Source organism: Felis catus, chromosome C1 (genome assembly GCF_018350175.1).
Source record: "Felis catus isolate Fca126 chromosome C1, F.catus_Fca126_mat1.0, whole genome shotgun sequence".
Lineage (NCBI taxonomy): Eukaryota > Metazoa > Chordata > Mammalia > Carnivora > Felidae > Felis > Felis catus.
Genome location: NC_058375.1, coordinates 36631639 through 36648210, shown reverse-complemented (window position 1 = coordinate 36648210; position 16572 = coordinate 36631639). Strand labels below are relative to the sequence as shown.

At 43.4% G+C, this 16572-nt stretch overlaps 1 protein-coding gene across 5 annotated transcripts in view; it reads left to right on the top strand.

The window, feature by feature from the left end:
* LOC101093286 (phosphatidylinositol 3-kinase regulatory subunit gamma) overlaps positions 1 to 16572 on the top strand; it is a 157164-nt gene that overhangs the window by 719 nt on the left and 139873 nt on the right. The window contains exons 1-2 of one of the 5 annotated variants that reach the window (XM_045035743.1): positions 11726 to 11744; positions 13414 to 13523. The exons of 1 other annotated variant lie outside the window; for it this stretch is intronic. In XM_045035743.1, the coding sequence (XP_044891678.1) occupies positions 13418 to 13523 (106 nt within the window). In that variant the 5' untranslated portion in view covers positions 11726 to 11744; positions 13414 to 13417. Of the gene's footprint in view, positions 1 to 11725; positions 11745 to 11861; positions 11881 to 12437; positions 12627 to 13413; positions 13524 to 16572 lie in introns of those variants that run through there. 3 more of the 5 variants (XM_045035741.1, XM_045035742.1, XM_011284796.4) reach the window with 3 other exon arrangements.

Below are 16572 nucleotides of genomic sequence, written 5' to 3'. Positions count from 1 at the left end.
GGGGCAGGTGCCTGGGTGGAGCATTTGGTTAAGCGTTTTGGCTCAGGTCATGATCTCACAGTTTGTGAGTTAGAGCCCTGCATTGGGCTCTGAGCTGATAGTGCCGAGCCTGCTTGGGATTCTCTCTCTCTGCCCCTCCCTTGCTCACATTCTATCAAAATAAATAAACTTAAAAAAAAAAAAAAAAAGAGTTCCTGGATCAAAAGTGGGAAATCACAGGTAAGTTCTGAGACAGAGCACATGAGTCAGGTATTAGACTACATACACCTCACTTGCTCATTTGTTTCCCAGTGCTAGGCTAGTTGCTTCTGGCAACTGGCTATTATAGGCCTGTGAGCAGGCTGGTGCTTTCTCTTCACTAGCTATACTTAGGCCACTGAGAGTCAGGATTTGAAAGAGGTCTATCAGGAAGCCTTGGGTACCATGCTTATTATGGTAGCATTTGACTGTATAGTCCAGAGCAAATCATTACTACCCTAACTATGAATGTAGAGTTTGGAGAGAGAAGTGATGGGTAGGATCCAAGCCAAGTATATGTGTATGGGGGTTGTCCCCAAAGACAATGCTCAAAGTTTCCCAAGGGAGAGGACAAGAGCATCCTCCAAAGGAGATGGCTTCAAGTCCTGATTAATGGGGTTATACAGAAATTTGACATTTTTGGCTGCCTAGCATTTGAACACCCTTCCCATTTTGGAGGACTCCCAAATCAGATGGGAGGCGAGGCCCATAAACTCTAATATGATGTTGAGTGTGGTGCCAGAAAAGACAAGAATGAAATACAATGCTGTTTTAGGATTTGGGGCTGCCCATTAAACTCAAAGTGGCTAACTGGAAGTATAATGTATGACCTGAAAGAGGGAGAGGAAGTCACAGAGATTGATCAAAATAACTTACCACTGGTGGGAGAACCTATGAAAAGAGCTGCTTCCCTGTTTCTGGCCCACTTGGTAAGCATTAGGGTTCATGAGAAAGCCCTCTCAGGCACTACTACAGGCCCCTTCGGGAAGGAGTGAGAAAACTGGACAGTGGTTCAGAGGATAAAGGTAATGGCCTTAGTTAGGATTCTTGGGTTGCAAGTAGTAGTATCTAGTCAGACCCTGTTTAAACAAAGAATTCATACAAGGAACCCCTAATAGACCTGGGAAAGAGGAGGCCCAGGACAGGATCTAAAGGGCTCTAAGCCCCCCTAGCCTCAGACAATGAGAAATCAGTGGAGTCAAGGAAATTTATTCATCCAGAGCCCTTACTTCCCTCTTCTTAATCATACTCTTGGAATTGTGCCCAAATGACCGCAAGAAACTTGTTTCAAGATCTGCATTGGGCCTTTTCCATGGATCTGTTCTCCTAAGGATAGACAGGAATGTCAGTGTCAATACCTTTAGACCACAGGGGTGGTAAAGGGATAGCTGTTTGTGGATCGATGGGAGAGGCTTGGACATATGCACAAGGGCCCTCTTCACAGTGCAGGGTGAAACCAGGGGTGGGAAGAGATGGGAGTCTGCTCTCTCCCAACTACCATGTTGTATCTGTCAGAACTCTAAGGACCCATGAATCCTGAATTTGAACTGGTCTTCCAAAAAAAGGTCTTCCAGAACCTTTGTATGAAAGTATATTTGTCAAGATAAGATGATTTAATATATTTTATTTAATTGTTTGTTAACTTGATTTATAACTTTCAAGTATTTTGACATATTTTACGTGAGCCTCCATTTACATTCTTGCTCTGGGCCCTGCAAAGGTTACAGGTAAGCCTGTAACAGGGACAGGGACAAAGCTGGGTATTAGGGAGCCACAGACTCAAGAGATTGACCATTGCTTGCGTTCCATTCCTCATCCCTACCCCTTTCAGAGCATTTCCTTCATTTTTCTTCACTTTCTGAACACTGATTTCCTTTGAACTCAGCTCTCATAGTAGAGTGGCCACAGTCAGCTCCAGAGATTCTATGCTATAGGTCTAGACCCCTGGAGAGACCAGTCCCTGTTTGAGGTATTATTCTAAATACTTAAAAAAAATTTTTTTAATGTTTATTTTTGAGAGAGAGAGAACACAAGCAGGGGAGGGGCAGAGAGAGAGGGGGACACAGAACCCGAAGCAGGCTCTAGGCTCTGAACTGTCAGCACAGAGGCCAATGAGGGGCTCAAACTCATGAACCGTGAGATCATGACCTGAGCTGAAGTTGGATGCTTAACCGACTGAGCCACCCAGATGCCCCAAAATACTTATGAAAGAAACTTTGATTCAGCCTGTGTCCCATCAACTATGGACAGGGGCAAGCAGGTCATGTACAAATTGGGAAGAAGAATATCATGGTGAACTGGGCAGAGGTATTAAAAGGTGTCCATTAAAATGAGGCAATTGACCAACCACCCTGGGTCATTAATCCACTCACACCCTTAGGTCTTAACCCATAAACAGTGCTCTTGGGGCTGGTTGATCCACCCAATGGAGTCCTGGTAGTGAGTGAATCATCTGCAGAAGCAGAGGAGAATACTACCAATAAAGGGAAAGGTTCTCAACCAGAAAGGTTGTAATCTCATTTTGCAGTGATCTATTTAAAAAAAATTTTTTTTAATGTTTATTTATTTTTGAGACATACAGAGACAGAATAAGAGTGGGTTAAGGGCAGAGAGAGAGGGAGACACAGAGTCTGAATCAGGCTCCAGTCTCCAAGCTGTCAGCACAGAGCCCAATGCGAGGTCCAACTCACGAGCTGTAAGATCATTACCTGAGCCGAAGTCAGACACTCAACTGACTGAGCCACCCAGGCACCCCTGCAGTGATCTATTTTTTAGAATAGGGATATACTGGTTACCTAATCATTCATCAAGTGTGGCCTTTTCTATCCTCTAAATGTCTCTCAGATATACACAGGGCTCTCCACCTTTTTGCCTACATTGTTTCAATAGTATTTTGTCTTCAAATGTTTTTAGAGTCTGCCCCTTTATCTTCTTTTCTTCCTTTTTCTCTTCTTTTCTTTTCTTCTCTTCTCTTCTCTTCTCTTCTCTTCTCTTCTCTTCTCTTCTCTTCTCTTCTCTTCTCTTCTCTTTTCCTTTTCTTTTCTTTCTTTCTTCCTTCCGAGAGTGAAGGAGAGCATGTGCAAACCTTAAGCAGGCTCCATGCCCAGCGCCCAGCTTAGAACCCAACAAGATCTCCCATATGACCATGAGATCTTGACCTGAGCTGAAATCAAGAGTCGGCACTTAACCTACTGAGCCACCCAGATGCCCCCAGAGTCTGCCCCGTTTACTATGCAATCTATGATGATTCTCAGGTGCAAATCTGACTGTGCCACTTCTCTGCTTAACTCTTTAATGTCCAATGCCTTACCCCCTTTCTCCCTTGCTTTGAGCACACATGCCTTATCTTGGTTTACAAGACTCTTTATGCTTACCTTGTAGCTTCATCGCTCACCATCTTCTTCAATCTTAGACCAGCCTGCACAATTTTCAGTGCCTTTAAGAGACATATGCTCTCTTCTGGGCCTTTACACGTGCTGTTCTCTCTGTTGGCCCGTATTTCTGGTCCTGTCATCTAACTAGAAAAGGAGTTAAGATATGATGATTTTGGAGGTATTTTGGGGACATCCAAAAGTAGGCATTTGGATAGATAGGAGATGGACAAGAATGTTACTTTAGGAGGCTAAAGAGGGTGGCATCCAGAGGCCAGAATGGGTGATCAACTTTCTACTGGAGGAAAGACAGGCCTCCTCAGAGAGGAGGAAGCAAGGATGGGTCCAGTTTATAGGCTCTGGAGGGGATTTAAGGGGTGGAAGGCATTATGCCTGTTGGTCTCTGTGGAGTAAAAGGCCAGCTCAAATTTACTGATCTGAGGATGGAGGGCAGTCATTTGAGATGAGGAGTGAAGGGTTGGAATGTCAGAGGAAGCAGATCCAGGATAAGCAAAAGGAATCCCAGTTATCACCAGAGATCAGCCCAGAGTGAAGTCGGTAAATTTGGTTTTTCTTTACCAAAGCCTAGCTGCCTGTGTATAAGAGCAGACGGAGGACTCTTGTTTTGGTCTGGGATTTGGCTTTGGCAGGATGACTTCTTTGGAAGGACAGAAGGGAGGCACAGTTAAAGGAACTGGGAGAAAATGGTTACAAATATCTACCTTGGGGTTGGGACTGTGGTTTCTAGTACTGGAGCTAGTCTATGACAAAATTTCATCAGTTTCAGCACCATGTTTAGTTTAAGGTGACTTAGAGTTATCTGGGAAAGATGCTCTTTTATTTTGAAATTATATTCTCCCTACATCTTGATATTAAAATGTTTTAAAAAATTAAATTATGGTGGGTGTATTAGTTTCCTAGGGCAGCCATAATGAGTTACCACAAACCAGGTGGCTTAAAGCAACAGATATCCTCTCACAGTTTTGGAAGTTAGAAGTCTGAAAGTCTGATTGTAGGCAATTGTTGGTGTTTATTGGCTTGTAGATGTATCCCTCCAATCTCTGCCTTTGTCTTCATCTTGCCTTCCCCTCTGTGTCTGTGTCTCAAACCTTCCTCTGCCTTTCTTTTTTTGTTTGTTTGTTTGTTTTTAAGTTTATTTATTTATTTTGAGAGAGAGAGAGCACGTGCGTGTATGCTCACGCAGGGGTGGGGCAGAGAGGGAGAGGGAGAATCCCAAGCAGCCTCCCCACTGGCATCTCAGAGCCCGACATGGGGCTTGATCCCACCAACTGAGAGATCATGACCCAAGCCGAAATCAAGAGTTGGATGGTCAACTGACTGAACCACCCAGGCGCCCCCTCTGCCTTTCATTATAAGGACACCTGCCTTTGGATCTAGGGCCCACCTAAATCCAGGATGCTCTCATCTCAAAATCTTTTTTTATTTATTTTTCATTTTTTAAAGTTCATTTATTTTTTTCAGAGAGAGTGTGTGCGGGGGTGGGGGGGGGTGGGGGCGCGGGAGTCAGGGAGAGAGGGAGGCAGAAAATCCCAAGCAGCCTCTGTAATGTCAGCACAGAGCCCAATGCGAGGCTGGAACTCATGAATCATGAGATCATGACCTGAGCTGAAACCAAAAGTTGGAAGCTTAATTGACTGAGCCACCCAGGTGCCCCTCAAAATCTTTTTTTATTTTTAATTTTATTGTAAAGAGTGTGTGAGCCAATTGGGGAGGGGCAGAGGGTTAGAGAGAGAATCTCAAGCTGGCTCCACACTCAGCATGAGCCTGACACATGGCTCAATCCCATGAACCGTGTGATCATCACCTGAGCCGAAATCAAGAGTCTGATGCTCAACTAAGTGAGCCACCCAGGAGCTCCTTGTCTCAAAATCTTTAATTTATATCTGCAAAGACACTTTTCCTAAATAAGGTCACATTCAGAGCTTCTGAAGGGTTAGGATTTGTATATATCATTTTTGGGGGCCACTGTTCAACTCACTACAGTGGTATTAGATGGTAATTATTTTCCCTCATGTCTGTGCTTGAAAAAAAAAAGAGGTGGAGGAAGGTCAGAGAGTAGCATCATTAGAGTTGAGATTTCAAAGAGAGAGCGGTTCATGGGTATAGTATTGTCTGGTTCTTGTTTGCAGATTTCTGGGGGAACTCAGGAGAAACACCAACCACAGGCCCTGTGTTAGGGTAGGATAATGGGCCAGATTTCTCCATTGTCCTGAAAAAGAAGACAAGGAACAGATTTGAGTTGTGGTTAGGGAACACAAGCCAGCAGTCCATGCTATAAGTACAGAATCAGTGAGGAGTGTGTAGTTAAGACTCAGAAGTCCAGGAGGTCAGGAAGAGGCTAGGAAACAGAGTGAACTTGTTGGAGAGGAAACCTGATGGAGAGGGTAAATAAAGGATGCTATCTTGCCCTGATCTTACAGCCTCAGGGAGTTAGCCAGTTTGAAAGCATAGGGGTCAATGAAACTGTTATTGCTTTTTCACTTGAGCCTCTTACTCAGTGGTGGGCTCATCAAGGACAGGAATAGTGTTTTACTGAGCACTCAGCACAAGGTCTAGCCCATGAAGGGTCTGGTTGAACTGAACTGAAAGGGCTTGTCATTTTGGAGAGTTCTTCCCTTCTATCTTTAACATTTGATAAATCTACTTTAAGTGTAACTACCATATTACACACTTGGTGTATGTGATGACCAATTACATTTTTTTTTGTTTACAATAAGAAAAGATGTTGATTTTGAATACATACCCCCAGCACCTTAGGTACCTTTACTTAGCCCCAACATTACCTAATTTAGAATTTCACAAATTGGCATCAAGAGGGGAGAAACACGATCCTGAATGATTTTGGGGAATAACAGTGATCCTCACTGAGTGCCTCCTTTGCAAGAAGCATAAGATGAGCAGAGCACAAGGTAGTCCCTATCCTTGAATGACAAGAATTTCACTGTGGGTGTATCATTTTTCAAATTCCCAGAGCTGAAGATATAAATGATGAGGTCTTTCACATTCTATACTTGTACTTTTCTTACTCAGTGGTGATCCTTAAGCCCCAGAGGCTGCATCATTTTCTCAGATTTCAAGGATGATGCTCCCGTAAATGTGTCAGAGGAGGATGCAGGAGGCCTTGTTTTAACATATCGATTTTATAAAATACTTCTAGAGGATGCTTGTGACTTTATTGTTCATAGAAGCAAAGAAAAATGCTATTAGTTGTTGATTAAAAAAAATTTTTTAAACCAAAATGTCCAAAACAGGAACTGGACTGATTTTGCCCTCTAACAATGAAACATATAAGACAGTTTAGATTTGAGACCTGTGGAATTATAGGGTAATTATTGTACATTCCAGAAGGGAGGCACGAACTGCAAATTGTTCCAAACTATTGAAATCATGGCCACAGGAAGTGAGCATACTTTAAAAACCCTATATGGTGTTACATTTCAGAAATGAGCTGGGTTGGAAAGTGAAACCAGCTTCTCTTCTCACTGCTGAGTTTTCCTGAATTTCCTACAAGCTGCTTGGAATTTTGCAAACAATTCACAGCTGATAAAATAAAAGAGCAGCAGAACTGAGTGTCTGTGGTGAAGACCCTAGAGGCAGCCAGCAGGAGAGAAGGGTCACTATCTGTCTCTTGGATTTCTGTAACCAAAAACTGTACAATTTTTAAATTTTCTTTTTGTCCTCTTAAATAAACGGGAATCAGCTGAAGACCTAATCCTTTCTGATTATCAGGGTAACCTGAACTTAGACTGCCCCAGAAACTTCTTAGAGAGTTTAGTTTCTACAATTTTTGTTTATTTGCTCAAAGAACATTCACTGGCTACCCACTGTGTGCCAGGCCTGATATTTGGCACTAATGATTCAAGAACACGTTCTCCACCCATGAAGATCTCCCTCATGGTGGGGGAGAGATAGATCTAGAAAAAGACACTTTGAACATGGTGTGCCAAGGGCTGTGCAGAGGCTGGTACAGGGGGCTGCATAAGCAGAGTCTGCACGATCAGATGCATGGAAGTGGGAGTTTGCCACTTGACAGTGGAGTGTGTTTTGTGAGGAGAAATTTCTCCTGTTCTGAGGACTTCAGTACTTCAGTATGATTAGTCTTAGGAGTGACAGGATAGAACTGTGTGAGAAGAGATGGAAGAGGTAGACAGGGGCTAGATCATCAAAGCCTTGAATGCCAGTCTGAGAGATTCAAAATTTAGCCTACAGGCAAAAGGAATCACGGCAGGGTTTGTGCAAGGAAGAAGTATGTTCAGATTTTTTAGAGCCATCATTCTGTGCAGAGTATGGGCAGGAGGAGGACAAGACAGGGAGATTATGAGGAGGTTGTTGCAATCTGATCAAAGATGATGAGGGACTCTTTGGTGACCTGATATTTGGGTCAGCTTTCACTGAAACGTTTTCAGGCTTGGAGCTAATGCTACAGATTTGGAAAACAGAAACAAACAGACCAAATGTTTAAAGCAGGTGTATATAAGTTTGGGACAGCTCAAATGTCACCTCCTTGATGTTATTACCTGCATGTGGGAAGAGATCATCACTGTTTTGGAGGCTCACATAGCACTTTGTCAATTTCTCTATTATAGCCTTACATGCCTATAATTATTTATTCCTTTGTTGGCCCCTCCTCTGTGAGCTCTGGACTCAATGTTAGACACTCTGTCTTATTCATTTTTGTATCCCCAGCGTTTAGAAGCATCCATTAACACTTGCCAAGTGAATGAAAAGGAGAGGCAAGCTGTGGTACAGTGGAAAAGGTACTTACCTGGCTGTTGGGACCTGGGGCTCTAATACTGGCTCTGCTACTAAGTACCTGAGTGGCTTTGAACAAGTCCCCTCACTGCTCTGGGTCTCAATTTCCTCATCTGTAAAATGAGAATAAAAATACAACCCTCTTCCTCAGGGTTATGGAGATTAAATGAGGTAACAGAACTCACCAGCTGCCTGCCCTGTTTGTGCCCTGCCCTTGTCAAACAGCCTAGACTATTGTTCCTGTCATTTGGATCTCATTTGCTCTCTCTCTCCTGGTGAGAGCTGAGCTGAAAGCTGTTGCCTTGATGGAGGGGAAGTTTAGGGCAGCAGCATGCGGATCATCCAGGTGACCCCTGTGTTGCTGGAAGGGCAGATGACAAAAAGAGGGGAGCATGTTAGGCTAGAGAGAGATCTGATTTTTTGTGACCCCTAAACCTGTGGGAGGACCCAAAGTAGGGTGAGGGAGGCGGAGAAGATCGTTATCATGTGCTGAGGGGTCTGAGGAAGCCCTCTAACAGTGCCCCCTAAGCCCAGGAGTTTAGCAGCATCTGGAGCAATGCCACTTCCATGAAGACCATTTATTCATCCAATGTTACAATTTTTCAGTGCCTTGGGATGATGTAATTAACAGTATCAGAGATTTTCTTTTTTCTTTCCTTTTTAAAAAAAGTTTTATTTAAATTGCAGTTAGTTAACATACAGTGTAATATTAGTTTCAGGTGTACAATATAGTGATTCAACACTTACCTACATCACCACAAGCGCACTCCTTAATCCCCATCACATAGTTTGGGATGTACAAGAGAGGTAAAAAATTGCAAAAGCAAGTAAAGGAATACCATTCTGAAAAAAATGGAAAATCATGATTGTAGACACTACCATCTCAAGAGATGACTATCAATTCTCAAGTGAGAGGTCTTTCTAGAAGATACACTAGCATTGTTTGCATTATAAAGCCAAACTTTCCTGGGCACCTGGCTGGCTCTCTCTTGGAACAGCACGCAACTCTTGATCTCAGGGTTGTGAGTTTGAGCCCCACATAGGGTGTAGAGATTACAAAAAATAAGCTAAAAAAAAAATAAATAAAGGCAAACTTTACCATCAAATCTTGCTGTATCCCAACTTACAAGGCATGTGGTTCAGGAGGTCCTTGAATCTGCAACTGATGATTTGTGGAGTTGTCTTGGAACTCCATTTATTGAGTTTATTTAGCTGTATGGACTTGGCCTTATCATAAGATATTTGACCAAGAAACATGATGAGAGGGCAGGGGGAAAGAAGAGAGGGATTGAGGCCTGTGATCCTTCCCTAAAGGCTCAAGTCAGTCCTGGTGTTAAAGCTAGTGACGTTAAAAAAATAATAAAAGTGTGTTTCCATTTAGCAAGGCTTTTAAAAAAATATTGTGTGCTCAGATGGCACCTTTAATCACGAAGAACTTTTGGCTGAGTTCCAGGCTGATTCTGCTGGCACAGAGAGCTCTGAGATCATACCCTATATTCAGTGCACAAGAGAAATATTTCATCCATCTCTGAAATAAAGAGGGGGAAATGGAGCATATTTGAACAGTTTGATAGCAAGACCATACCAGGGTGAAAAGTGAAGGACACCCTATCTATTTGGAGTTACAGAAAGGTACTATTAATTCTAAGTAGTTAAGTGGCATTTTTGTTTTCATTCTTAGTGTTTCAGAATAAGCTAAGAAGCTTGTATAAATCTGAAGGCAATCTCCTATTTCATATAAATCTCCTATATATAAATAAAGGCATACAGATTTTGTGATTTATCTAAGACTACTTTAAATTAAAAAAAGAAAGGAGGGAGGCAAAGGGGAAAAAAAAATCCCAAAGTAGCAGGTTGTGACCCAGGAGTTTGAGCTCTTAGAGCTGAATTTAATCCACGCCCAGGCCAAATATAATTCTCCAGGATGGAAACGGTCCAGGACACCAGAGCTAACATTCTCTACCTTTGCCAAAGAGCCTGAGGCGGTTTGATGACATGCAGTCAGAACCTCACTTTTATTTCTCAACTGAAGGAAAGTAAGGCCAGCATCATATGACAGGCACTTCCCACCATGACAGGGCACTGATTCAAGCCCATCCAAAGGAAATGTGTTTCCCCTTGATTCATCGTTGCTTCTTGCATCACTGTTATTTTTTGGAGGTCTCCTATTCAAAGCTTTATTTGTTGGATAGTTGGAGCATATAATTTTAGGTGGCAAGGTTGAATCAAGCCTTACTCTGTGTGCCAGTGTTGAGGACCAGATTATACACTGTGCTGCTTTACTACATCTCGCAAAGTCTTAGCTGTGGGAAAGGCTGGGTGATTGCTCTGCATGTTAGAAACTGAAACCCCACCACTAAATGATGAAAAATGGTCCAGGCAAAAACTGCTGTGGACATCTGAAAGCCATTATCTTTTCCACACTTCCTCTCTTCACCTTCATTTTGTTTGGGAATGCACAGGGACACCCGTGAACAAAAATAAACCAACTTGCCCTTGACTGATTGTTCTGCCTTTTGAGTTATCACATGTGAGTACTTCTGGCTCCCAGATATGGTGAAGTAAAGAGACTGCTGGGAAGCCAGCCACAAATTAGAGTTGATCTTCCAGTATCTTCTACCTAGAGAAATGGTTCAGGACATTCAAATTAACAACATGCCCTGCCCCAAAGTTGATCTGGCTTCTGAATCATGTTTGGGATTTCAGAAATGTGAAAAAGAAAGCATGTAAGAATCTTGATGTCTTTTGTCAGTTCAACCTTGTCCATTTAGTCTTACTAGCCCTTTTTTAATCCAAGACTCTATACAGAGCCTATACATATTTTGACTGCTTCCGGGAACTGTCTCAACTTAGAGCACCGTTAGGGAAGGCAGAATCACTTTAGGAGGTAGAGGGTGAAACGTGGCAACTTTTCGACAGGAATGAATCAATATAGCAGAGCCATTCAGGGTAGGAGGTTTTGCTAGGGCTTAAAGCGGGTTGTCAACCCAAACACAATGGGCTTTGTTACTCCTGTGTAAAGAGGAAATGGAACAGTTTTTGGCCTCCCCAGACTGTATTGTACGGTATGCAGGATGGCAATTCCAAGCATAACCTTTAGGAGACACAAATCTGCTTTTGGCTATTCAGTGTTCCCCAGCAAGTTATTTAGCTGTCTCTGAAATGCATGGAAATAGTCACAGTTTTTCATAGTCTATCATAGTTTTAAGTTTGGGGAAGGGACTCGGTGTATGTGGAAGGGGGTCTGTCAGGGAAACAGAATAAAGCCTTTTTGGCTGGGGATTCTAACACCTGTGATTTGTTTTAAATCACAGACGCACTGTAATTTCAAGGCATGTTTTCTGCCGTGAGCACTCGAGCTGAGGGGCCTGCTGTGGCTCCTCACTATTTATTTCAGGTGTGGGGAGTTACCTCTGAGTTCAAAAGTCCTTGCGTGGGAAGCGCAGAGGAACTGCGAAATACCTCCTTAAGAAAAGCCTAACCGCTCAAGGGGAGAAGCCGGGATTGGGTTCCGGTAGCTGCCTGGGAAAGCTACAGGGGGGCATGGGCATCTCATCTCACGGAGTGGTAACAGTCCTGCAAGTGGGTTTGGGGGACCTTTTCTTTATATGGCAACTTATCGCGAGGAGTGGGGGCTGCCGAGCACAGTGAAGAGGTCTGTGGGGAGGGATTCTGCCCGGGGACCTCCTAAGGACCGGAGGAGCCCAAGTCTCTCCAGGTGACAGCAGGCGCCCCTCTCCGTCCGCTCCCCTCCTCCGCGGCCAATCTCCGGGCAGAGGTGTCTTGCGCCAGCCCGTCTCCCTCCCCCCCCCCACCTCCCCAACTCGTCCGGCCCGTCCCAGCCTCAGCGGGAGCCCCGCCTGTCTCCGGGCAGCCAGAGCCCCTGAGCACTCGCCCAGCCTGTCAGTAACCGCCGTTTGCGCTTGCTTTCTTTCTTTCTTTCTTTTTTTTTTTTCCTCCTCTTCTTTTCTTTCCCCCTTCTGCCTTTGTCCCGCTTAGTAACTGGGCTTCGACCAATCGCCGCCTTACCGGCCAGCGCCGGCTGGATCCTGATTGGCGTACTTGGGGCGCGCAGCCGTCTCCCGCTCCTTCGCTGGAGCAAGGCAGACAAAAGACGCAGGCTCCGGGCTCCGGCAACCCGGCTCAGCCAATCACCACGCACCTTATCGTTTCTTTCTACCCCCTCCTTTTCTCTCGCAGCTTCCCCCCGGCCTGGCTCGCGTGCTCCCGGCACTGACTCCTGGCGTGCGGCCAGCGCCCGGACTGTACCATTTTGATTGAGGCTGGGGGGAAGAGAGGATCGATGATTAAGAAGCCGAAGCCCAGAGATCGTTGGGGAGAGTTGAAAGTCGAGATGAAGGGCGGTTTTCTGTACAATTTCTCAGGCACCTGATGGAATCCCCAGTACTTCGAGTCGGAATAGAGGGGAGGAACAGTAGTTATGTTGCCTGTCCCCCCTGCCGGGTGCGGTTGGGTGGCGCCTCAGCGGGGGAGCGTGAGGCGGGGGAGGGTGTCCCCCTCCGCGCCGTTAAAATGAAACTCTAGTGGCTGGAGTCAGGGCAGAGCGTGAGGGGAGCCGGCACAGGCGGGCTTGCTTGCAGCCCAGCGGGAGCGGCCAGCCGGGCAGAACTAGCTGGACTTTCCGACGGGCCCCCATCCCGAGGCTGCGGCAGCTTCGGTTCCGAGCCTGACTGGAACGGAGCCCGAGTCCCGGCCCCTGAGGGGATCGCTCTCTGCAGACCAGTGGGACCCCGAAACTTGAACGCAATACCTACTCCCTTTTTATGCCTTCCTTTGTCACTTCCTCACCTTTCTCCCAGCGCGTTCTTTTTCCCCCCTTTTCGTTCTCCCTCCCTCGAAGGACACAAAAGTGGCTGCCGAGGAAAGATTTGGAGGCAGTGGGAGCTTTTCTCTTCGGAGAGCGACCGTGTGGAAAGAATTTTTGGGAAGCAGCTTTCTAACACCTCAGCCCTCCTGCCCCCCCAAGCCTCTCTTTACCTCTCTGAGGAGAAAAAGCCCGTAGATTGAAAGTTCGGGGGGCATCTTGCTGGGTGCTGTAAGAGGAAAGTGGGGGAGGACCCCGTCCTCGTCCCGGTAGTTGGCTGGACTTGTACCGGCCGTTGGAAACCCCGAAGTGCATTTCCGTGTGGGACTTTTATAGATCTATATTTTTAGATTTTTAAATATCAGATAAAAAAAAATATATATATATATGCTTTCTATATATTTCCTGACGACCTGCCCCTGACAGCGCGATGTACAATACGGTGTGGAGTATGGACCGCGATGACGCAGACTGGAGGGAGGTGATGATGCCCTATTCGACAGAACTGATATTTTATATTGAAATGGATCCTCCAGGTACTTGGGAGAGAAAAAGAATCTTGTGATGGGTCTGATTGGTATATAACAAGACCTTAGTGATGTTTTCAGGGCAGAAGTGTTCCTGGGAGCTCTAGGTTTGGGATGAGGGGCAGATTTGCAGTTAGAGCTGCAGTAAAACTGCTTCTGGTATACCCGTTTAAAGTTTGCAGTTAGGACCCCGATCCTATTGTCCTGCGAGGGTGGGGGTGGGGGCTGGAGTGGGGGTGGGAGGAGAGACTCGTTTCTTTTACTTCTTTTTGCCTATGCGTGTCGTTCAGGTTTTTGTTGTGCACCCCCCGGTCCTTCTCCCCCCCCCCCCCCCCCCTTAAAGATCTTCTACCTGCATAGGATGCTTTATATCCGAGCCTTGAAGTCAGCCTTTCCCTTTAGGGAAATTCTTTAAAGCTTGTCGTTTCATACGTTCGTCTTATTTGATTCGTTGTGTTCTACCTTCGTTAACTTCTGAAACTGGGTTGCCTATGTGATAATTCATTTTAAGACCCCCCTCCCCCTTTTTTTTTTTCTCTTACAGAAACCAAATGCTGGTTAGTGATTTTCAGGGATTGGGCGTTTTTATTCAGTCATGGTCTTAGCCTGAGGTTTTTCTTCTCGGAATATAGTCGCTTAGAGAGATCTGCGTGCAGTTATTTTATTACTCTTTAATTTATGGTAATTTAATTTATGGGCTAGGGTTTAATGTAACTTCAATTCTTAGAGCAAAAAAAGGAGGAACCTTCTTTTTTGTGTGTGAATATATGTGATGTGTACATCTATGTTATAGGTTCAAATACACATAATGTAAACTATACATATACTGTATTTTTAGTTCAGAGCTTTGTCTGAGACCCTTACAGACATTTTGTGTATCTGGTAGGAAAGGAAAAGGAAGAGAAAATGGAAAAGTTGGGTCATTTTTTTTCTTTAAAGTCTAACCTCGTTTTATCATTATTAATTGTCAGATTTTCAAACCCTTTTTTGCAGTTATAGATAGTGCTTTACATAATGATTTTGAATAAGTAGAGGGCCTTTGTGAGTCCTTATTTTTGTTTAGGATGACTTGATTATGTCTTTTAAAAATGTGTCATAGCTAAGCTTACAATATAAATCATGTGTCATTGGGGAACCTCAGTCATTATAAGACTGTATATTTCTGGAACCTTTGAAAGGATTTGGAGCCCATGCAAGTGTAATGAGGTATAACTGTTGTAGAATGTATATAGAAATTATTTCTTGTGTTCTTGTGAGCAGTAAATTATCCTTTGTTTTTTTTCCAATTAGAGTGTTGAATGATGCTATATAAAAACTAATATTAAATCAACCTTTTTTACTCTTAATGATTCCTTAGAATTTTTCTCTTTTCCCTTCATTTTGGAGCCTTCTTTATTTGCTTTTGTAATTGTGACTGCAATCCAGATGCAGCTTTTCAGTGTTTTGCAAAGTTTGTAAGATTTGCCACCCATCTATTGTGTGTATTTTCCCCTTTGTTTCCCCTTAACGGTAAAGCATCCTTTCTATTAGATGCATTTGTCATTCATGTAAATGGAAATTTAGTACATCATTGGTTCCTCTTGTAAAAAGTAAAGTTAATAATTCTAGATTTCTGTTATAAGAATTATATATTCACACTGCCTCAGAATCATACTGTATCCTAGTATCTTGCCTTGCAGACATACAAAGGGAATTTGTTGGGCGGAGAGGTGAGTGGGGAGGAGGGGAGAAAATGAAGAAGGCACTAATGTTTGAAAAATATGGGCCTCAGAAAAATATCTGCCGAGTTGTCCAAAAATGATTTTGAAAAAAGTTGACTATTGTAATAGTGATGTGGGTCTTACAAGGTTGTATATAAAATTCTGATCCAAACTTTGTGCATTACATAGAAATAAACTTTTGAGTTTTAAAATGATCATCCTTGGATAAAATTTTGCATACAGAGATTCTATTCAGAATATTGGAAATATGCATGTGCTCTTCTTTATTACCCATGTTGTAACCTTAATGTAGATTATGGTTGGTTATGCCTAACAGCTTTTTATAAAGGATGCACACTTGAATATGCTGGAATATTTTCTGTGATGTGAATGGTTTTTAATGGAAATAATGTGGACGCTGGCCTTGTTTTGTGTGGTAAATTAAGGTTTTGAAACATTTAAAACTAAGTAAATTATTAGTGAGTAGGTTGCAGCATGTCTTGTATCTTCATTTTCCTACCGTCTATCCCAGATCAAGCTCTTATTATTCCCTGAACTGGTCTGATAGTGTACTAACTGTTCTTGTTTCTACTTTGTTCAATCCACAGTATCATTAAAGTACCATCCGATGATTTGCGTCCCAGTGGTAAATCTTCCAATGACTTTGAAAATGTTTCAGTGGCTTTCCTTTGCCTATTAAAAAGAGTCCCAGATTGCTTATCTTGTCATATAAATCCGTCTTTTTTGCTTCCAACCTAATTTTCCAGTCTGGTCTCTTCATGGAGTCCATCACAAGTTCTGTGGAAGCTATTTTATACTTGCTATTTCTTGAATGTATGCTTTTTTCTCTTGTGTTGCTTTTCACTCCCATTGGTTACTTGTTGAAATCTTCTATATGTTTAGGGTCTACATTATATGCCTTCTTTGCCAGGATGTATGTTTCCTGATCCCTTCTGTTAGAAGACATCCTTTCCTTTTCCTTTCTTTTCTAGCACCTCTCAGAACTTTTCATTCTGTCTGTGGAGTAGCTAGCGTCTGCATTTATGTATACTTGCCCCAGTGGAATTGTCTTCCCATCAAATTATGAGCTTCTTAGCTTGCTCAGGGTCTTGCAAGCATAGACAATTTAATAAATATGTGTTGAATTAATAAATACCTAAGGAGCACCATTTCTTTCTAGCCTGTAAGTGCTTTTCTACTTAAGGTCCTTGGTCATCGCATTCCTTGGCTATTGCAGTAGCCTAGAGTTAAAGGACTTGATTTTGACAGCTGTTGACTTAGGGCCCTTAACTGTAACAAATATTACAGTTTTAAAAATATGGTTTTCATCTCCATTTTAGACTAAACCATAAATGCAG